Raw genomic sequence first — 23,576 nt, 5'->3', positions numbered from 1 at the left:
TATTGTTCATTGTCGGCATGAGTAGGAGATAAAAAGCAGCGATTTAAATTGAACTAGATACTCCATTTTTGGCCCATGGAGGTTTCAAGTGTGCATTATTATTTTTACAGAATCTTAACATGTTAGAGGGAAGAGATGTTATAAGACTTTTAGTTGCGTCTCATCAATTTTACATATCAAACAGCCAGGGAGGTTAAATGACTTGTCCAAGATCATACAAGTTAGCAGAACTAGAAATCAGAAAGTTAAGGTCTCTGCCTGCACTTACTTTGAGATAATCACAGGACTTGTAAAAATGGCATACAGATCGTTTTTGTAGTGATTATAACAGTTATAATCTGAAGTACTTAGAATCTGATATTTAGAATTGTACTAGAGCTCCCTCAGTCTCAGCCTGACCTTCTTCTTTTTTCCTTTTCTCCAAATTAAATCATTATTATATTTTTATATGATTTCCTGTATACTTTCCTTTGTGTTACCAGTTCTGTGTAGTCAGGTACCATCAGAATATGTTGATAAGCTTCTTTTTAGCAAACCACATATTATAACTAAATGTTAATTCTTTTCAAAACATTGACTTCGGATGGTCTGGCGTGTGCTAAATACTGTAGTGCTAATTCTTGGAACCCATTTGCTTATTCAGCGAAGTAGTGAAAAAAGTGAAAGTCTAAAACTTCTTTTAAACATTTTCTCAAATGAGAGACAGAGGTTTTCCCCAAACTCATTTTCTCTTAGTAAGTTTTGCTTTTTAATGAAAAAAGAAATGAGTATTTTATAATTACATGTGACTTTCAAGAATCCAGAATTGGATTTTACAGAAATCATGTAGTACAATTCTATAATAATGAAATTGATTTTAGGAAAAATTGCCTTTGTCTTTCTTAACTTGGACATCTGATTTGTCCTTAATGACTGTCACTTTTTGTGTGAAGGTATTGAATTAATTTTCTCTTTATCAACCATGAAAAGGTTTTTCTTAAAGCTGTTACTTCTATTTTTCCTTAATAACCAGAAAGCATTTCATTGCTTCTTTTTATTTATGTTCTTGCTAGGAGTAATTGCTTTGTTGTGGAAAATACTTCTTTTAATTGATAGCTTACATTTTTTGTACATTTCATGATTCTTTTAACAGATACAGCATTTTTAAATAGTGACTGAGACTGAGATTAAATTTTAGTTTGAAAGGATATTAAATACCAATCAGTTTTAAAGATGAAAAATCTCTCATTTTAAAGATAAAGAAACTGAGATCCTGTGTGGTTCTCCCCTCAACTTACATTAACAGGTGACCTGACACTGAATTAATTCATTATTCTTTACTCAAAACCAGTGCTTTGGCATCCCAGTAACCAAACTTTGAACCTCCTGAGCATAACTTGACTATTAATTAGCTCTTGACATTTTCTATAAGAATAGAATCAAAATATTTATATATAATGCGTTTGAATTTATAATAAAACTTTTCCTATTCAGTTTTTCTAAGATACTTCGTGTGAAATTACCACACAGAAGCAAAAATCACCTGATTTTATGCTTTCTTGTAGTACCCTGCAGAATCACCAGATTGTTTTGTGGATTTTCCTGTTCCATTTTCTGTTTCTTGGACACCACAGGTAAGTTGTTAAATTTATTTTAAGTAGCTAAAAAGCATAAGTGGCCTTTATAGGTTATAGAGTGTTTTTTTTTCTTTTTAGGTTTTTTCCTAAGCATTTATTTATAAACAGAACTTTTAGAGTGCTTTTTTTCCATATTTTCTAGTAGTTAATATCTACTTTCTCCCTCACCTCACATGTAAACACACCATCCAGTATTGAGATGTTTGTGCCTCATAGTAGATAAATATGAAGGTCTAATGACAGGAATTTTCCTTTAAATTTAAATCATAAAGAACTCTATAAAGCCGTGAGCAGTAAGTGGAAAGTTGAGTGGATTTTTCAGATTGCTAAAACTGTTAATATTGATGGCATAATATCAGAGAATCATTTTTCATAGGAGAATGAGTTGTGACTGAAAATACAAATCATTTCCACTCAGTTTTTATTGTTATAAAGGAGTTCCCATAATTCATCCCTGAACTTAGATTATATTTTTGTGTGGGCTTTGGAACATTCATACTTCATGTAAAGAATGTAGGAAATTCTTGCTCCTGCTTCTGTCAATTTAATTTCTTAAAAAGTTGGTGATAATTTAACAAGAGGATGAAATTAGAAGTGCAGTATAAACAGCAGCATTATGTAGATACAAGGTGGTATGGGTATTAGTAGCACCGTCATCAACATGACGTGTGTGTGATTTTTAAAGATCTGACAGAGTGGTGGTTAGACTCCAAGAACAATCTAATGATGACAGGCAGGGTCCTTCTTTCACCAAGTAAATTGTGGCAGTTGAGAGCAAAATGGAGAGAGCATTTCTATTCTTACGCAAAGAGGGGGGAAAAACATTCCTGTGGACATTTCACAGATACTCTCTAGGCTGCCCATATTTGTGTTAGGAAATTTTGATAGGGCCAAGTGAAAATTTATGCTTAATGTTTTCAATAAAAACAGAGTCAAGTGATTGTATATGTAGTTAGTTTTTTAAAAAAACCTAACAGGATTTAAATAGTGTTGTGTAAGTTCAAATATCCTTTTAATCACATACATGTTAAAAATTATTTTTCTAATTTTTTTCTTTAAAAACAAAAGTCTCCCTCCTTTCGATGGAAATTGAGAAAACACAGCAAAATAAAGGAGAGGAAATACCTTGTGATTTGCTTTTGGTATTCTGATATATGTTATAAATATCTAAGAAATGCTGTGTTTTGGTTTTTTTTTTTTTTAAAGAAACTTTTCCTCTTTTCCAAATGTACATTTTCTATTTGGCCTTCCTCTTTTTAAAATATATATTTTCCTTTTTTTTTAAATACACATGTCCTATTGGCTCTGTAAATTTTGTTATGTGTGAGATTATGAGATAACACTGTGCTTGTATTATTCTTTCCAGATCTGCTATCTCTAGATTATATTTTAATATATATCAAAATCCCAAGACTATACTTTTGATGAGTTTCTAGTGTTTTTGAATGTAGATAACTCAGGTTTTTCCCATACTTAAATCTGTGAAAAAGTTTGCATCTCCACAAAAAGAGTGTTAGCACTTACCTTATTCTGTCATTTAGCAAAATTTGTGATTTCAATACACTGGGAAGTCTCTGAGGGTAATTTCTTTCAAAGTTTCTATCGCTCCTTAACACCAGCTCAATGCCTTGCACATTTAAGCATGGGATGAATTTTAGATTTAATTAGGTCATATAGCAAGTTTTCTGTTTTGTACTAGCTCTAAGAAGACAGAACTAATTAGTGACTGGAATGTCCTATTTATTTTTTAATTAAAGAAGATACTAAAATTCTTGGTAAAGCACAGATGAAAATTTGGCTACCTTCCTTTTTATCCACAGACTCTGATTTGACAGATGTTAACTTTTTGTCATGTTTGTTTCACTTACATCTTTTATTTCTGTCTCTCTCTTAGGAATAAAATGTTCTAGGAACAAGTAAGACTTTATTTCCCTCTTTTTCCTTTTTTTCTTCTCTCCCTTTCTAGAGGTAACCACCTTCCTGAAATTGATACATGGTCTCTCCATGCATATTTTTTTGCCACATTTGCTCAAGCCATATTCTATAATACAGGCTGGCTGAAGTTTTTAAACAGCATTGTTTCTGAGATTTACCCATGGTCTTTGTATGTTTAGTACATTTACTTTAAATGCTTAATATAGTTCCATTATATGAATCCACCAGTTAACTTCTTCATTGCCATACTGATAGGGTTGTTCACAATTTCTTAGGTAGTACTCTAGTGAACATCCTTCTGTTTCCTTGTACACATGGGAGACTTTTAGGGTGGCTTATGCCTAGAAGTGAAAATGTTGGATTGAAAGGAATGTGCCTCTTTGAGATTACCAAATGTTGCCAGATTGCCTTCCCAAATTGGTTGTCTAAGTTTACACTCGTATCCAGGATTGCATAGTAATACCTACTTTTCCAAATCCTTTCCAAGTCTTAGTCCGACTGTAGTCTGACCTTAATTTTTAACAAGAATTGATAATCATCATTATGGTACTTAAAATCTTTGTATATTTAAAATTTTGTCTTTTATTGTAAGTGTCCCTTTTTTATTTGGATACCAGTTGTTGGCTACATGGAATGTATCTTCTTTCTGTGGCATACTTGTTAACTTTGTGTATGATCTTTTCTGTCAGTCAGAAGTTTAACTTTCAGTGTGGTCCCATGTATCATCTCTTTCTTGTGATTTCTGCTTTTTGTGTCTTGAATGAGAAAATCTTTCATATCTTGTTCTGAAAAGATAGTTTCCTAATATTCTAAAAGTTATATGTTTTCTTCACATTTAATTAGGAGCTGGGACTCTTATTTACACTTGGCTATTTAGTATATGCTCATAAAATTTGGATTTGTCTTCATTGTGTAGGTCTAGGGGTGATTTCAGTTTTTCTTTTACATTTGCCATTAAAATTTAGAAAATTTTCAAAATACACTATTTACCTGTTTTAGCATCGAGCATAGCAATACATCATAAGCATTTTGGTGATTCTACCAGTGGTATGAACTCTTGAGTCTTTTAGACATGATAAGAGTATTGGCAAGGTTTATTTTAAGCGTAAGCAGCAGTATCAGACCACTTTGTATGGTCTTTTTCCATTGCCTTTTTGGAAACAATTTTGCTTGTGGGAGTTATTTTCTCTTAACAATCTTTAAACAGTTGTAGTTCTTAAGCAAAATAAACGTAGTCTAACAGCAAACTTCTGTTTACGAGATTGTAAATAGGTCCCAGATAATTGATTTAAAAAATCCTTGTCTGTTTTTGTACATTTCCTCTTTGGATTCAGTGTTTCTGGACTTTAAACTTGGAAGATCTTTATTTTCCTTTCTTTTTGTGAAATAATAGGCATGGCTTTGTGGCATCCATATTAAAAATGGGTAATTTTCCTTATGGTCCCTGTCTTCCTGCTGGGTTGATAATGTTTTGATGTATTTTTCTTTTGCTCTGATGAGAGGTCTGCTGCTGCTGCTCTGACATATTCATTTGGATGAATAATTATAACTTGCACAATGTCAAGCTGAAGATGGTAGGGTTTTGTGCGTCATGACAAGCCTAGTAGCCAGTGCAGGTGTCTCACAGCATGATCAGCAACAGCCAGTGTATTCTGGCTCAGAGGAGACATTTAGAGTAGTAAGAAATCAGCACCAAGGGCAAGGCTGCTGCTACTACTGCTGCCGTGATCTGTGCCAAAGAAACACAAAGTGCTTCTCAAAGACAAGTGACTGCATACGTCTTTTCAGCAATTTACTTTGTTTACCCAATAAATTTTCCTTTATAGATTTTAGCGTATAATGTAAGAATATCTCATGATTTTTATCTTCGTCTACTTCCCAGCATCACAGATGCTCCAAAATGTATCTTTAACAATCTGCTACCTTTGGGACTTTTACTTCCAGGTTGTATTTGCAGATTTTGTTGACTAATGAGACCATAGAATTCTGTAATGTAAGATTTTAAGTGCACTGAAATTGGGATCTAAAAGAACACAATTCATTCTCTCCAGGTCACTGATCAACCCCAAAGAGGTGTTAGAATTGCAGTTCTACCTATAACTGTGCCATTAAGTGCAGGTTTGGTGGTGTATCCTTGCCATTGCAGTTGGAATTTTCAGATTTGGTATGATACAGTAAGTAGCGGTCTTTATGTTTTTTATCATGGAAGTCTCATACACTTAGAGTAATGCCATGAATGCAAGAATAGCAAAACCAGTGATGAAACCTCTGGCTGATAAGCTGATGGTGAATGAAGAACTCATAATTAAAGGAAACAGTCCTATTACATAGCAGGGAGCATGATCCATTAGTTAGAGCAGCCGACTAGCAGTTGGGAATCGTTGGTTTTGTTTACAGTTCAGCCATTGACTTAATTGTATAATTTCAAACAAGTCATGTGACTGCCCCTTGCCTCAGTTCATATGTGTATGCAGATAATGAACTTTTCCTTTTTCACAGAGGTATTGAGAAAAATAAATTTGATTTAAAATAAACAATGTCTGGGGAAAAACCCTCCATACCCCATCTAAGGATCCTGTGCAACTACTCCTTTTTTGCCCTCCTAGATTATCTTTCTTTCCATTTTTTTCTTTGCTCTCTTTACTGGAGAACACCAAGTACTGGATTCTTGTTCACTCTTAAATTGATTAATTAAATGTGCTTTTGCCAAGGCAGTTTTGTTGCCATAGTGGTATGCTTAAAAAGACATCAAAAGGACCAAAACAAAGAAACTTAACTCAGTGTTGAGATCATGTGATATGGTAAAAGTATCAATGTGATATTGGCCTCAGTAATCTAGTAGCCATCTTTCATTTTTTTTCTTTTTTAATAACTGTTGTTGTTGTTGTTGATTTATTTTGAGAGAGAGTGAGAGAAAGAGAGCATGAGCAGGTGAGGGGCAGAGATGGGTAGGAGGGGAGAGAGAATCCCAAGGAGGCTCCACGCTCAGTGCAGAGCCTAACACAGGGCTTGATCTCATGACCCAGATCATAACTTGACATGAAATCAAGAGTTGGATGCTTAACTGACTGAGCCACCCCAGTGCCCAGTAACTTATTTTAAAAGTACCCTGCATTAATTCTAAAAAAGAGAGAGAAAATACAAATAAGCAAACTTAAGAAAATATAAAATCACCTGTAATGCCTTCATTTAGAATGGGGTTCTCACCAGATAATAGCTTTGAAACTATGCTTGTCACTTGACAAAATATTTTAGTTTTTAAAACATCACCGATAATGCTGTGCATTTATCCTAGGAACTCCTTAGAATAATTTAGTTTTTAGTTAGGTTTATGTTTATCCATCAAATTAAGAACTGTCATGTCCGTAAACTAGGAACTGGTTATGCTTACATTTATTTAGGTCCCTCCCTTAACTGACAGTGGTTTCTTAATCCATATTTTGCATATTTTTGTTGAATTTACACCTAAGCATTTAAAAAATGTGTTGCTACTGTGAATACTTGTTTAAGAAATCATATTTTCTAGGGGCACCTGGGTGTCTCCGTTGGTTAAGCATCCGGCTCTTGGTTTTGGCTCAGGTCACGATCTCATGGTTCATGGGTTCGAGCCCCATGTCAGGTTCTGCACTGACAGCTCAGAGCCTTCTTGGAATTCTCTCTCTCCCCCTCACTCCCTGCCTCTCTCTCTCTCTCTTTCAAAATAAATAAACTTAAAAAAATAATATTTCCTAGTTTACCATGACAGTATGGGCAAGCTATTTGTTTTTAAGTTTTTACTTTTTACTATAATTACATGAGAACATAGTTTGAAGAGTTAGGTTACAGGGTTTTTGTTGATGTTGTTTGCTTTTTAGAACAAATAGTACTTCCTAGCCACCTTCCCACCTTTTTCTCCTTCTGCAGAGTCAGTGACTTTTAATTTTTAGCTGATCCTTTTGGTCTTATAATATTATTTGTATTATTACATGCTCTTGTAATTATACTGCATTTTGTTTTTGTGTTAGTCCTTATCTGTTAACTTTCCACTATAGATGAGGTTGCTGTTTCTTCTCCCACTCCACACACATGCATACTTCGTATCTTCCTGTTTTCCCCAAATAGCTTATCTTTTATTTATTTCCTTTTTTTTTATATGGAATGTTTCACGAATTTGTGTGTCCTCCTTATGCAGGGGCCATGCTAATCTTCTCTGTATTATTCCAATGTTAGTAGATGTGCTGCTGAGGTGAGCGTCCAAATAGTTATCTTTTAATTTTGTTTATATTAATATTCAGGGTTTACATTATTATGAACACGTATGTGTATTATGCAGAGATGAGCCTTGTAGTTAACCCTCATTTTTCCTTTGCCACCCTGGCTGTTGCTATTCCTAGAGTTAACAGTTACCTTACTTTGTCACTCTGTAGTTTTCTCTGTACTTAACACTCATTCCGCCCCCAATTTCCATCACTTGTCTACATCTCCTCTTAGCCATCTATATTAGGTTTTCTGTTAGCTTTATTTTCTGGGAAATTTCATCAACTTTACCTCATAACCTTCCTGTTGAGGTGTTTTGTTTGTTTGTTTGTTTCTTTTTACTTCTGTCATGTTCATCTCTAAGAGTTCACTTCATAGGTATATGTTCTTTTTTCCCCAGAGATAGTAATATTTTTCTTTTTTTTTTTTTCCCCTCCGCCTCTGAGTCATTTCTATTTCCTTGAGTTGCTTTTTTGTCTAGGCTTATAATCTTTGCTTATCTGCTTGTGATGAAAAGTCAGCTATAAAAAGCTCTTTGGAAGCTTTGAGTGTGTATGTGGGGCCTGTCAACTGTGAACCTTCGTGTAGAGTCATCTGAGTAGATCGTGTAGTGAGGAATGCCAAATGTCAGTACCTTTTAGGTCTTTTTGAATGATTGGTTGGTTGGTTAGATTTCTTGGAGAAGACTCTTCCAACCTTCTGCCTGGTAGTCCCTGAGCAAGCAGAAAACACTCCTGTGAGGTATAAGTTGACCAAGGCTGGTGGACAGGACACCACAGCCTGAATTGGTAAGCAGTTAACCTTATGGCATCTTCTACTGATAAGGCGGAACATCATGTAGCTGTTAAAGAGACATGCTTACAGGGTAAACTTCTATTACCATAGAGCAGATAAATAATGAGGGTGGATTTGGAGCTAAGAGGCAAAAAATGATATCCAAGTTATCACTTGGTATTTTCAGACTTTTTAATTTAGCCATTCTTGGTTGTGTATAGTAGTCATTTTTTTCCCCTTTTTTTCCTTCCATTTTGTTTATTGCTGATGTATTTAAATCTGTTTTCTTTAATGATTTTCTATCCACTAGCCTTGTTAAAGTCTTATCTAATAATTTATCAGTAAATTCATTGGATTTACTGTGAACATAATCATATCATTTGTAACAACAGTTTTATTTCCTCCATTCCCATCTTTATACCTCCCCCCCCCCCCCTTTTTACTGCTCTGGCTAAGCTCTCCAATACAATGTGAACTATAAATAGTAAACACAAGCGTTCTTGTATTGTTCTAGATCTCAAAGGAAAAACTTCTGAGTTTTTAATATTAGGTAGATTTTTGTCTATGTATTTCTTGTACTGAAATCCTTTAACAATAATTAATGGAATTTATTTCTATTTCTAGTTTGCTAAGAGTTTTGTTATGACTGGGAAGTTGAAATTATTAAATGTATTCTCTTTAAACATAAAGACATAATCAAATTGTTTTTCTCCTTTAATCTGTTAATGTGGTGAATTATTGGATTTCCTAATATTAAACCAGTCCTGTGTTCTTGAAATAGACCCTGTTAGGTCATGGTGTATGTTATAACTGTTTATCTGTTGATCACACACTTATGATCTCTGATGTATATTGTATATCGCCAGATTTCATTTCTTATATTTTTAGGAATTTGCGTCTGTGAGCAATCACTTTGTTTTTTCTGCTTCCAAAATTTTGTTTTTATTTATTATTTTTTTTAACTTTTTTTTTTCAATGTTTATTTATTTTTGGGACAGAGAGAGACAGCATGAACGGGCGAGGGGCAGAGAGAGAGGGAGACACAGATTCGGAAACAGGCTCCAGGCTCTGAGCCATCTGCCCAGAGCCCGACGCGGGGCTCGAACTCACAGACCGCGAGATCGTGACCTGGCTGAAGTCGGACGCTTAACCGACTGCGCCACCCAGGCGCCCCCAAAATTTTGTTTTTGTTGCCTGTCTAGTTTTCCCTGTTTTTTTGTGAGATTATGCCATGAAGAAAAAACAGCGATAACATAGTTTTAGTGCATTTTGGGGAGGGACCAAAATTAGATGTGTGTATTTAATACACCTTCCTTACCTAGTAGCTTTTACCCCCCCCTTTTTTTAATAGAATATTAAATATTAGATGTGTAGTTACTACTTTATTTGAATTCTGATGTATAAACTAGTTGTGAACATGGGATGTTAAAATTCATTCTTTGCTTTTGCCAGTGGGCTGCTAGTTAAAAAGAAATACTGAAATTTCTGAATAAGTGTGCTGAATATGAATGGAGTCCCACATTTCCAACTACAGGCAAGTGAGAAAAGAGATAAATCCTCTTATTTTCACACCCACTTGTGTTATACAGAGGGGATTAGTGTGGAAAGTTCAGGGTTCTTTGGACTTTCATAGAACTTAGGAAGATAAGTAAGAGGAACTAACTTATCAAAGGTCTACTAGGGAAGTTCTATCTTATTTTTAGTGCTTTATTAGATGAAATTGTATAGCTGTCATGGTCAAGTCTTTCTTTATAGTTAACCTTGAAAAAGGACATAAACAGAAAAGGAAGAAGCAACATTTTTCAGTAGGGAACAATTTAAATGTCGCATACATTTATTTCCACTAGTAATATGTGGAGCACTGAGTCGGATCCAGACATTGTTGTGGTGAATTAGGTTCTAATACCTAGGGTAGGCTTTCAGGATTAACTTTCAGTCTGATAAGGAGAGAGTTATTAAAAAGATGATTTTAGTAAAATATGTTGAGTGTCATGATGAACTGTTGTGATAAGGTGGAGAAGAAGCACATAATCTAACCTGATGTGACTAAGCACGTTTTCTGGATAGGATGTTACTTGAGCTCAGTGCGTCTTGAGGCATGAGAAGTTTGGTTTGGGAAGGAAGATGATACTTCAGGAGACAACTGCATTAGCCAAAGAACAAAGGCATGAAATTAGGAGATAGTACATGAATTGCACAGCTTTTGGTGTTCTGTGGGCAGTCTTAGAACACTGGAGCTTTTGCTAGACTGAGGCAGCATCTACTGTACTCGCACACCGTGTTTTACTGTGTTTTGCTTTATTGCACTTCACAGATATTTTCTTTTGTGCTTTTGTTTTTGTCTTTTACAAATTGAAGGTTTGTGGACTCTTGCCTTGAGGAAGTCTCTTGGCTCCGTTTTCCAATAGCATTTGCTCCTTTCTGGTCCCCATCCACTGTGGTAATTCTTATGGCATTTCAGGGTTTTTCATTATTATTTGTTATGATGATCTGTGACCAGTGAACCTTGATGTGACTATTTTGATTGTTTTGAGTCCCCGTGAATTGCACCCATTTAAGATGGTGAACTTAATCGATAAATGTTGTGTGTGTTCTGACTGCTGCACATACTGGCTTTCCCCCGTCTTGCTCCCTTTCCCATGGCTGTCCTGTTCTCCGAGGCACAAAAATCTTGAAATTAAGCCAATTAATAACCCTAAATGGCATCTAAGTATTCAGGTGAGAAGAAGAGTTGAAGGTCTCTCACTTTAAATCAGAAGCTAGAAATGATTAAACTTAGTGAGGAAGGCATGGTAAAAACCAGGATAGGCTGAAAGCTGGGCCTCTTGAGCCAAACACTAAACCAGGTTATGAATGCAAAGAAGTTCTTGAAAGAGATTAAAAGTGTTACTCCAGTGAACACATAAGTGAACACACAAATGATAAGAAAGCAAAACTGTTTAGTGGTTCGAGCGGTCTGGATAGAAAGGCAAACCAGTCACATCATTCTTTTAAGCCAAAGCCTAATGCAGAGAAAAGCCTTAACTCTCGTCAATTCTGTGAAGGCAGGGAAGGGGTGAGGAAGTACCAGAAGGAAGGTTTGAGGCTGCAGAGGTTGGTTCATGAGGTTCAAGGAAAGAAGTCCTCTCTAAAGCATAAAAGGGCAAGGTGAAGCAGCAAGTGCCAATCTAGGAGCTGCAGTAACTTTATTCGAAAGATCTAGCTAAGATAGTGAATGAAAGTGGCTACACTAAAGAAGAGATTTTCTGTGTAGACAAAGCAGCATTCTTTGCAAGATGCTGCCATCTGGGACTTGCATAGCGAGAGAGAAGTCAATGCCTGGCCTCATAAGCTTCAAATGACAAGTTGACTGCCTTTTTAAGGCCTAATGCAGCTGGTGACTTTAAGTTGAAGCCGGTGCTCATTTACCATTCTGAAGATCCTAGAGCTCTTAAGAATGATGCTATATCAGCTCTGCCCGTGCTCTATAAATGGAACAACAAAGCCTGGGAGACATCACATCTGTTTACAACATGGTAAGAAAAAAAAAGATTACTTTTAAAAATGTCACTACTCATTGACAACGTACCTGGTCACTCAAGAGCTCTGATGGAGATCTACAAGGAGATTCATGTTTTCATGCCTGTTAGTGCAACATCCATTCTGCAGCCTGTGGATCAAGGGATGATTTTGACTTTCACGTCTTAATATTTAAGAAATGCATTTTGTAAGGCCATAGCCCCATAGCCTCCAGATCTGGGAAAAAAATTGAAAACCTTCTGGAAGGGATTCATAGTTGTAGATGCCGTAAGAACATTCGTGATTGATGGGAAGAGGTCAAAATACCTACATGAACAGGAGTCTGGAAGAAGTTGTTGCAAACCCTCATGGAAGACTTTAAGGGTTCAAGACTTCAGTGGAAATGTGGTGCGGATGTGGGGGAAACATCAAGAGAACTAGACTTGGAATTGGAACCTGAAGGTGAGACTGACTTGCTTCAATCTCCTGATCAAACTTTAACGGATAGGGAATTATTTCTTATGAATGAGCAAAGAAATTGTTTTTTTTGAGATAGAGTCTACACCAGGCAAAGATGCTGTGAAGACTGTCAAAATGACGGCAAGGGATTAGATATTACAGAAACTTAGTTGATAAAGCAGTGGTGGAGTTTGAGAGAATTGACTGCAGTGTGTGTCAGATGCTGTCAACCAGCATTGCATGCCACAGAGAAATTGTTTGTGAAGGGGAGGAAGTCCCTCAGTGACTCAAACTTCATTGTTGTCGTACCTTAAGAAATTAGTGCAGCCACTCTAACCTCCAGCAGCCACTACCCTTGTCAGTTTGCTGCCACCAACGTCGAGACAAGACCCTCTTCAGGCAGAAAGATAGGACTCTGAAAGCTCGGGGGATAGTTAGCACTTTCTGGCAATAATGTGGTTTTTTTTTTAATAAAATAACATTATTTTACACATACGTTATTGTGCACTTAATAGGTCACAGTGCAGTATCAGCGTAACTTTTACATGCACCGGGAAACCAAAAAATTCATTTGACTTGCTTTAGTGCAACATTTGCTTTATCGTGATAACCACTTCAATGCAGTGGTCTGGAATCAAACCCACAGCATATGGAAGATGAGCCTGTAATGTCCTTGTCTTTTGTAACCTATTTTAATTTAAAGTCTGCTTTGATAATTAGTATTGCCACCCCTGCTCTCTTTTGGCTGTTATTTGCACAGAATATCTTTTTTTATCCTTTCACTTTTAACCTTTTTGTCTCTGTGGATTTAAAGTGAGACTCTTACAGACAGCATATAGTTGGAACATGTGTTTTTATCCATTAGCCAATCTGTGTCTTTTGTTTTTTTTTTTGGTTCTTGCATATACATTTCTTACTGAAAAACTCATTCATAAGTTAACGTACAAAAATGTACAAACACATGATTAAATAATGATGAAGGACTGTTTTTGGGGCAGATATTTTTGAAGGTACCTTTAGATTTCCGTGTAAAAATGCACACCTGGTACCTCTTAAAACATAAGAACAAACTCAAGAAAAACATAGTGACAAAAGTAAGCTAGCTTACATTCAATGCCATTGTCCATTGTGAATGGATACAATCAGTACATGTGGCTGTTACTCACCTGTTAATGTCTGTGGTAGAGGAGCTCTAACAAAAGGGCCCCTGTAATGTTAAAATGAATATTTTTGCAATAACCCCTGTCCCCCAAGAAATAAATGAAAGGAGAAACCTTTCCCTGCATGCAGCAATCAGACAAGACTGATTTAAGGGGTCACCCGTCAGTAGCCTTAAAGAATTTTAGCTGCCAAAATATGTACAAGGTCACATTTGGTTCTTATTGAAATCTGTCTTTTGATTGGAGAGTTTAATCCATTAATATTTAAAGTAATTACTGATAAGGGGGGACATTTCTGTCATGTTGCTGCTGTTTTCCATATGTCTTATTTTGTCCCTTAGTTTTTGCATTACTGTTTTATTTAGACTTAGTTAAATTTTTCTAGTTAAACATTTAAATTTCTCCTTTTTGTGTATATGTAATAGATATTTTCTCTGTGATTACCAGGGGGATTACATTTAATATCTTGAAGGTATAACCTTCTAACTTGAATTTATACCAGCTTGACTTCGAAAACATATACAACCTTTGGTCCTTTGCAACTCTGTACCTGTGCTTTTCAGTTGTTATCACAAAGTTACATTTTTATACATTGTGTGCCCCCAAACCACAAACTAATAATTTTTAAATGCATTTGTCTCATAAATTATGTAGAAAGCAAAATGCAGAGTTATAGACCAAAGTTACAAATAATGCTAGCTTTTAGACTAATTGTTATAAAAATGTGTTAGTCTCTTAAATCTTAGAGGAAACAAAGTAGTGTTAAGCCATTGTTTACGATAATACTAGCTTTTATAATTGCCCATGTAATTACCTTTACTGAGATCTTTATTTCTTCAAAGAGCTTCATGTTACTGTCTACTGTCCTTTCATTTCAACCTGTGAGACTCCCTTGAGCATTTCCTGCAGCATAGGTCTAATGATAGAACTACTTCAGCTTTTATTCAGTTGGGAATGTCTTAATTTCTTCTTCTCTTATGAAGGACAGTTTTGCCAAGATTTTTGGTTGTAAGTTGTTTTTGTTTTTGTTTTAAGCACTTTGAATATATCAGCCCACAACCTTCTGGCTTTCAAAATTTCTTGGAAATCTGATTGTTTTTGAGGATCCCTTGTCTGTGATGAGTCACGTCTTGCTTTTTACAAGATTCTGTCTTTGGCTTTTGAAAGTTTGTTTATAATGTGTCCTGGTGTGGATCTCTTTGATTTCATCTTACTTAGACTTCACTGATCTCTTGGATGTTTATATTCATGTCTTTCATCAAAATTGGGATTTTTAAGGTATTATTTCTTCAAATGTTCTCTGTTACTTTCTGTCTTCTTTTGGGTCCTCACAGTGCTTGCATTGTTGATGTGCCACCTTTCCCTTAGGTTCTGTTCTCTTCATTCCTTTTTGTCTCTGTTGCTCAGATTTGATCATTTACACTGTCTCGTCTTTAAGGTCCCTACTCTTTTGCACGCTCAAATCTGCGTTTAGATTGCTTTTATGAATGTTCCATTTCAGTCATTGTACTTTCAGCTCCAAAATTTCTTTCTGGTTTCTTTTTAGGTTTTCTTTCTCTTTATTGGTATTTCCATTTTGCTCATACATCATTTTCTTGACTTTCTCCACATCTCTAATTTTTAAAGCATCCTTAAGACCATTTTTTCAGATTCTTTGTCTAGTAGGTCTACTATCAGGTCTTTTTAAGGGACCATTTCTTTAATGTTTTTTCTTTGGATCAAGGCCACATTTTCCTGTTACTTTATGCCTTGTAATTTTGTTGTTGTTGAAAACTGGATACTTTTAGTAGTGAGGTAAGTCTAGAAGTTGGATTTTCCCTTCTCCCTAGAAAGGAAAGATCATAATCTCCCGTTTTTTTATTTTATTCTTTTGGTTTTTTGTTTTGTTTTGTTTTGTTTTTTTTGTTTTGGTTTGGTTTTTTTTTTTTTTTTTTTTTTTGATTCTCATAGGTTGTCTCTGTGCCAAGGATCAGATTAAGGTATAAGCTTATTAGGGCCTTTCCTGGTCAGTTTTGAGCCTGCATCTTTCCCTGCACTTGTATATTGACTTCCACATTCCCCCTTTATATGCAGTTACTTTTAAATGCTTGCTTCTTTAATGTCTGACTCCTAAAAAGGGGATAAAAAGAAAAATGATGAGGGAAGAGGGCACTGGCTCTTAAAATACTCTGCAGGAGGAGGAGAGGCTTGCAACAATTGGCGGAGATACAACAACAATGTCCAACTGCCTCTTTGCCCCTCTGAGATTAGAAGCCACATTCACATCAGAGCACAGATTGCTGCTAATTGCCAAGACAAGATCCCTTTTGCCTACTCTTCCTCCTATAAGCTATGCAAGTTGCTCCTGGAGTACCTGCGGGGCTGCTGGTCATGGGGCTGGGTGATGGAGAGCCTCTGTCAAGTGAAGAGCTGAAATAGAATTTGCAAGCCTTCAGTAGACTTCCAGGGTTCCAAAATAGATGTATCACACAGGTTCTATCAGTGTAAATGCTGTCTAGGTGGGAGACAGATTCCTGGTGTTTTCTACTCAGCTGTCTACTCAGAATCATCTCCTAATTAACTTGATGTTGAGTTTTTATTTTTTTTAATGGTCTACATTTTGAGAGTGCCTACTAATTGTCAGCATGCACTGACAGATGTTTCTTTTCTTTTCTTTTCTTTTCTTTTCTTTTCTTTTCTTTTCTTTTCTTTTCTCTTTTCTTTCTTGGCTGCTGTAGTCATTCTGTAATGGCTGTTTATGAAGTGACTGTATTTCATTTGACTTTGTGGGTAGATACCCTCTTCTTAGGACTTATAAATAGTAGCAAATCTTTTTTTTTTTTTCTTTTTGAGCAAGAGACGGGGTGGGGGGGAGAGGGAGCTGGAAAGGGCAGGAGGAAAGGGAGAGAGAGAACTTTAATGTGGCTTCACGCCCAGTGGAGCCTTCCAGCGGGGCTTGACCTCACAACTGTGAGATCATGACCTTAGCCGAAGTCAAGAGTCAGACACTTAACCAACTGACCCCCCAGATGCCCCTAGTAGCACATCTTTTAAGTCATCATCAGCAGTGGTCAGTTACAGTCAAAATAAGGTTAAGTATTGGAAGAGTTGATACATTCCGTGTGGATTGCTTGACAGAGAATAGCATTTGATTAAATAGGTGTAGTTATAGGGCTATCTACAGAAAATGTGGAGAACATCAATGAAGCTTGCAAATAAGATCAAATGAACTGAATATTTAAGAGATTTACTATCTCTTTAAAGATATCTGATTAGAAATACTGCAATTAATATTAAAATTAAGTTTCTTAAAAAAGTTTAATCTTGATATTTCCTTATTCTGTTGAAGCTTTTTGAATCCCCTAGAGATAAAGACAAAAATGATTATTAGAGGATTTATCTGCACATATTATAGGAAAGTATAAAAAAAAATCAGAATGGAAAGCAACTGTTGCAAGTACCAGAAAATTATGCTATTAATTTAAGTGTCATCAGAGCACAAAAGATCACATTCCGGGACTGTGAGAAAATTATTAAAATACTGGAAATAATAGTACTTAAGATGAAGATATTATACTCTAAGATCTGGTTAAGTGACTGACATTATTATATCACTTCAGGTATTATAAAAGTAACAAAATGCTTTTAAAGATAATAAGCATTACATTTTGAGATTGGCAGTGTTCACACTTTTCTGCTTAAGTGCTTTCCTAGTTTAACATAATTTAATAACAGTTATGGGAGAATAGCTAACATCTGAGTTCTCCTATATATCTTTTCTTCTTCCTTCTCCAGTATATACATATTTTATATAACTATATATGTATAAAATATAAAATTTCATTCTCCAAGTGATGAGTTTATGGACAGTTATTTTTTGCCTTTGTCCTTGGAATTAGAAATACTGCTACTTTATAATTTTTTTAGCTCCTAATTATTGATTAATCTGCAAAAATAATCCTGCTTTGTAGATACATTACTACCCAGAAGTCATAACAAGTGGTTTTTTTAAACAGCTTTATTAAGGTATAATTGATGTACAATAAACTGAATATAAAGTGTACAATTTGAGTTTTGACAAATGTTTACACCTGTGAAATCAACCCTGCAATCAAGATAATAAACATTTCCATTATGTCCAAGTTTCCCCACTTCCCTTTGTCAGGTGAACATGGTAGCTCCCCACTCCCCTTTGTAATCTCTCTGTTCTTCTTGTTCCTCCCGCTGGTCCCCAGGCAACTACTGATATGCTTTCTAGAATTTTGTATAATTCTGTGTGTTCTTTTCTGTCAGATTTCTTTCCTCAGCATAGAGATTCTTCCATATTTGGCATATAATAACAGTTCATTCTTTTTAGGCCAAGTAGTACTCCATTATATGGATTTGCTATATATTGTCCATTTACTTGTTGATGGACATAGGAATAGATTTTAAGATTTGGCTATTATAGATAGAGCTGCTGTTAATATTATGCGATGTCATTATATGAACATATGCTTTCATTTCCCTATAGCAAACACCTAGGGGTGGAATGAATGGTGGATCATATAAAAGGTGTATGTTTAATTTAAGAAACTGCTAACATCTAAAATTTTTTTTTAACTAATTTAATTGAAAAAAAAGCTGTAGAAACTGTTTTAAAACTTTAAACTGTTTCAAAACCAGTTGCTTAAGAAAGTGGTTGTTGGGGCACCTGGGTGGCTCAGTCAGTTAAGCACCCAACTCTCGATTTTGGCTCAGGTCAGGATATCACAGTTGTGACATTGAGCCCCACATTGAGCTCTGAGCTGAGCATGGAGCCTGCTTAAGATATATTCATTCATTCATTCATTCATTCATTCATTTTTCTCTCATATATATATATATATATATATATATATATATACATACACACACACATATATACACACACACACATATATACACATACATGTATACACATATATACATATATATGTATATATACATATATAGACACATATATACGTATAGGTGTACACATGTACGTATATATGTGTGTATATATATACATGTATATGTATATACATATATATACACACATATATACACGTATATATATAATCTGTCTCTTACCCTCTCCCCTGCTTGTTCTCTTTCTCTACAATTTTGTTCACATTTGGTCTGGCCAGTCTTTCTCATTTTAGCCATCCTAATAGTGTGTAGTGAAAAGTCATTGTGATTTTAATTGCATTCCTTTAATGACCAATAATGTTGAACATATTTTTTATGTGTTTGTCACCCAGATATCTCCTCTGGTGAAGTATCTGCAAATTTTTTGCCCAAACGACCTAATTAGATGGAGAGATAGTCTACATTAATGCATTAGACTACTCAGTATTGTTAAGATGTCATTTCTCTTCAAATTGATCTATAGATTCAATATAATCCCAGTCAGAATTCCAACAGATTTAGTTTAGAAATTGACAATATAATTCTAAACTACATAAGGAAAATGCAAAGGATCTAAAATAGAGAAACTGAAAAAGACAAAGTTAAAGAACTAATGTGACCTGATTTCAGGACACAAATTACATTTATCAAGATAATGTGGCATTATCGTAGAAATACTCCTTGACTGGAGATGGGGTTATGTCCTGATAAACACATTGTAAGTTAAAAATACTGTAAGTTGAAAATGCAATTAATAATACACGTAACCTACCAAACATCATAACTTAGCCCAGCCTGCCTTAAACATGCTCAGAACACTTACGTTAGTCCAGAGTTGGGCAAGATCATCTAACAAAGGCTATTTTATAATAATGGGTTGGAAATCTCATATAATTTATTGAATCCTGTACTGAAAGTGAAAAGCAGAATGGTTGTATGGGTGCAGCATGGTTGTTTACCTTCGTGATTGCATGGCTCACTGGGAGCTGTGGCTTGCTGCCACTGCCCAGCATCACAAGAATATCCTACTGCATATTATTAGCCTGGAAAGATCAGGATTCAACATTTGAAGTACACATTCTACTGAATGCATACCAGTTTTCATACTGTTGTAAAGTTGGAATATCCCAAGTTAGACCGTTGAAGTTGGGGACTGCGTGTATACCTATACAACTGTTTGTGTATACAAAGAACTATTGTTAGTAAAGGTGGAAAGATAATTCAGTGTGGAGGAAAGCCTGTCTTTTCAATAAATGGGGCTGAAACAATTTGCTGTATGCAAAAGATGAACTTCAATCTGTATACAAAAATTAACTCCAAGTGGATTATGAACTTAATGTAAAACCTAAGGCAGTGAAACTTCTGGAACCACAAAGAACAGCTTTGGAACTTCTGGATTTCTTAATTTTTTTAATGTCTGTTTATTTTTGAGAGAGACAGAGCACAAATGGGAGAGGGGCAGATGGATGGAGACATAGAATCTGAGGCAGGTTCCAGGCTCTGAGCTGTCAGCACAGAGCCCAATGAGGGGCTCGAACTCACGAACTGCGAGATTGTGACCTGAGCCGAAGTCGGACACTTAACGAACTAAGCCACCCAGGCACCCCTGGGATTTCTTAATATAAGACCCAAAGTGAGATCCATATAAGAACAAATTGATAAATTGGATTTAATCAAAGTTAAAATTTTCTTTTCTTGAAAAATACTGTTAAAAGACTGAAAAGACAGGCCACAGACTAAGAATATTTTCGAATTACCTATCTGATAATGGACTTCTATTTAGAATATGTAATGAGTTTTCAAAGCTCAATAATAAGACAACAACCCAAAATGAGCTGACTTTTTTTATAGACATGTATTTTGGATACTTCAGAGATCTCCCTTTTGTTATCATTAAAATTTTATATAAATTGATTTTGTGAGGAAAAATTTTTTAAAATATATTTATTTACCTTTTAGGGAATTGCCCATGTGTCCCTTCCTTTGTTGGCAAATGGCTAGGAATCCGGTAATTCTTGCTCCCTCTTTCACTTCCGTTGCATTCACTTTTTACTTGGCCACATCCCTTCAGTCAGCTGCAGACAAAACCCCTCACCTCAACTCTACCACTGCTTTGTTCTTTGTCCCAGGGCTTTTCTAATGCCAGGACCAAGGGTGCCTAGAGGAGCATCCATGTATACATGCAAATCTGGAAGTGTGAGAATTATCCCTTTTAGGGCAATTTGACCATTCGAGAACAGAGGCCAGTGAATAAATGTTTTGAGCTCCCATTTTGGGGCACTGATTCTGAGCTTTCTCTACAACTCACAGGGCCAACCGTTGACCACAGTGACCAGCTTGACAGTACACCCTTATTTTGGCTTTCTGTCCTATTTCACTTTTCCCAGCACCCCCTCCCTCTCAGTCCCTAAGATTATTGCCAATAGCCTATGTACACATAAGCTCTTGTCTCAGAGTTTGCTTTTCTGGGGAGACCCCAAGCTCAAATTATCCTTGCATATATCACTTGCTGTTACAGCTACAGATAAAGATGATGTAGAATATGGGTCCAAATGTACCAATCATCCTTATGGCCCAGGAATTTACCTTCTTAAAAATCATTGCTTTTAGCTTATTTGATTTTTCTTTTTTTCAAAGATTGAACAAAACCTATGCAACTATGTATGACCTTCTAAGCAATATAACTTGACAGGCCTTCTTTAAAATCAATTTATAAATCAAAGACTACACTAGTTTGTTTTCAGGTGATGTCCTTGCTCCTACAAAATTTCTAGGAGCAATCCCAGTTGCTGTCAGCTTCCTTGACTTGTCACCACCACTTGGAAAATTTTATGTGACTTGTGTATAGCAGTGGGCCATAGGCACTAACTTCTTAGCTTGTACTTGTACTTAATTTCGTAGAATGTAAAAAAAAAAAAATCCTCAGTATATAAGTAATAGGTACTAGCATGCCTTGAAAAGGGTTTAGACTTAAGCATACAGACAATTCATGAGTGGACAATAACACTGTGGAAAACAGATCATTGATTTCTTTCTCTAAAAGTACATTGTCTAGTCCTGGAGCTAATTAGAACATTTTTATCTACCTCCCTGTTCATTGGCTATGCTTCATAAGAAAATATGGGACCATTTAAGGTTTTTAGAATGATATAATCTAGTCTTCTGATGGTTTATTTTATTTATTAAACATGAACTATATATAATAACCAAGTTGACCTTTCTGTGCTCAAATATCAAGGCACTTGATTCATGCACATCCTCTAGCAATAAAAGTGGGCAAGCATTGCTAACTGTGTTTTAGCGTAAAACTAGTCAGGAAATAGAATAAGCCTTTTAGGTTTTTGTTGTGTTTTGTTTTTCTAATTATTTTAATGTTTATTTTTGAGAGAGAGAGAGAGAGAGAGAGAGAGAGAGAGAGAGAGAGAGAGAAACAGAGCATGACTGGGGGAGGAGCAGAAAGAGAGCCACAGAATCTGAAGCAGGCTCCAGGCTCTGAGCTGTCAGCACAGAGCCTGACACCGGGCTCGAACCCACGAACCATGAGATTATGACCTGAGCCAAAGTCGGACGCTCAACCGACTGAACTACCCATGTGCCCCATCTTTTAGTTTTTTTGTAAGGCATCTGTAGACCTTTGACCAGACAAACTTTCTATTGGTTCATGATCTCAAGGTTTAAATACCAAATCTATCACACTGAACAGACTGCTTGCTTAGTGCAGTGCAGGGATCCCACATATAGATCTTCCCACTGAGAAGTCCACACACAGAACAGTCTAGGTATTCTGATTTCAGTGCAGAAAATTTCATTAAGTGACTGAGGTGAACTTAATATTAGATTGATCTCTTATTATCTTTATGCCTGCTCTTTTCAAATTTTGTCGAGATGCCTATTTTTTCCTACTTTTTTCTTGAGATTAATACATTCTTGTTATTTTCTGACCTTTGGTTTTCACACAGGAAGATTGGACTCCATACCAGAGAATATCTCCCCTGTTAACTTAGCTCTTGTGTTCCCTGTGCATGTAATGTTATAAATGTAGTTTTCCAATTTCCAGTGTTGGGTATGTGCCTTTTTTCTGTTAAAGTTTTACCCCACATGAAAATAAACAGACTGCAAGATAGTGTGGTTGGTATGCCTCAACATGGGCCCTTGCTGCCAATCTTTGGAGCAAGTAGAGTATAGAATGTACTCTTCCCACCTTGTTTTATATTTTCTAGCTTTCTCGGGATTTCTTTTTTTTTTCTTTTTTTCTTTTTAACGTTTTAAGGACAAGAGGTTGTTTAGCATCCTGTCTTCTCCTTTCTCCTACCACAGCAAGGTTAAAGCGTTGGGTTTCTGCATCATTATTTTTGTTACTGGGAACTTAAGGCTCTTGCGTGTGTGTGTTTATGGGATTTTTGTTGTTTGTGCTTTTGCTTTTGTTTTTTGCTGCTTATTTCTGTTGTCTTTCTTCCCTAGTTTTTTCCCATCTTATGTCTTTGTTCCTCTATTTCATTTCCTTTTAATCATGGTATTATATATGTGTTCAAAAAAAAAAGGCATTTTCCTTTGATTAGTAAATTAATCCCTTGCGGTATTCTGGGTATAATTTTTGGATCTTTGCCATGTTATAGTTATGTAATCGCTTTTCTATTCCTGCTAGAAATTTGTGGTTCTTAACCTATTCCAAAACCTTTGAGTTTTTGGAAGACTGATTTTTTTTCTTTTATATTAGAAAATAATAGTGTTATGTAATGCATCATGGACTTCTCTTCTTGAATACATGGGAATAAAAGATATATTGTAGTCCAAATAGTTTGATTCTGGTCTGAAAGTTCTTTTGATTAAAAAGGAAATGATTATGTTCAGGCATATAAGTTCATATTTAATGGTTATATTTCTATATAATTTGAGTGAGAAAATCTGTTTGTAAACACGAGTTGGAAATAATGGGTGTATGTTGTAGTAATTGGCATCTTGAAAGATAGGTACTTTGTAATTTTTTTTTTTTAATTTAATGTTTATT

General features: G+C 35.5%; 1 protein-coding gene and 1 non-coding gene across 4 annotated transcripts in view; one reads left to right on the top strand and one right to left on the bottom strand.

Moving 5' to 3' along the window:
• The window catches only part of FANCL (FA complementation group L), an 85,489-nt gene that overhangs the window by 39,485 nt on the left and 22,428 nt on the right, over positions 1 to 23,576 (top strand). For 2 of the 3 annotated variants that reach the window (XM_043603439.1, XM_043603438.1), the window contains exons 7-8: positions 1,545 to 1,613; positions 5,603 to 5,725. In XM_043603439.1, the coding sequence (XP_043459374.1) occupies positions 1,545 to 1,613; positions 5,603 to 5,725 (192 nt within the window). The remainder of the gene's footprint in view (positions 1 to 1,544; positions 1,614 to 5,602; positions 5,726 to 23,576) is intronic. The other variant, XM_043603437.1, reaches the window with a different exon arrangement.
• On the bottom strand, positions 7,678 to 7,784 carry LOC122467352. The gene has a single exon (XR_006292897.1). It is a non-coding gene; the product is annotated as a U6 spliceosomal RNA (small nuclear RNA).

Source organism: Prionailurus bengalensis, chromosome A3 (assembly GCF_016509475.1).
Source record: "Prionailurus bengalensis isolate Pbe53 chromosome A3, Fcat_Pben_1.1_paternal_pri, whole genome shotgun sequence".
Lineage (NCBI taxonomy): Eukaryota > Metazoa > Chordata > Mammalia > Carnivora > Felidae > Prionailurus > Prionailurus bengalensis.
Note: the sequence above shows the minus strand (reverse complement) of the source record. Positions and strands in the feature narration are given on the sequence as shown.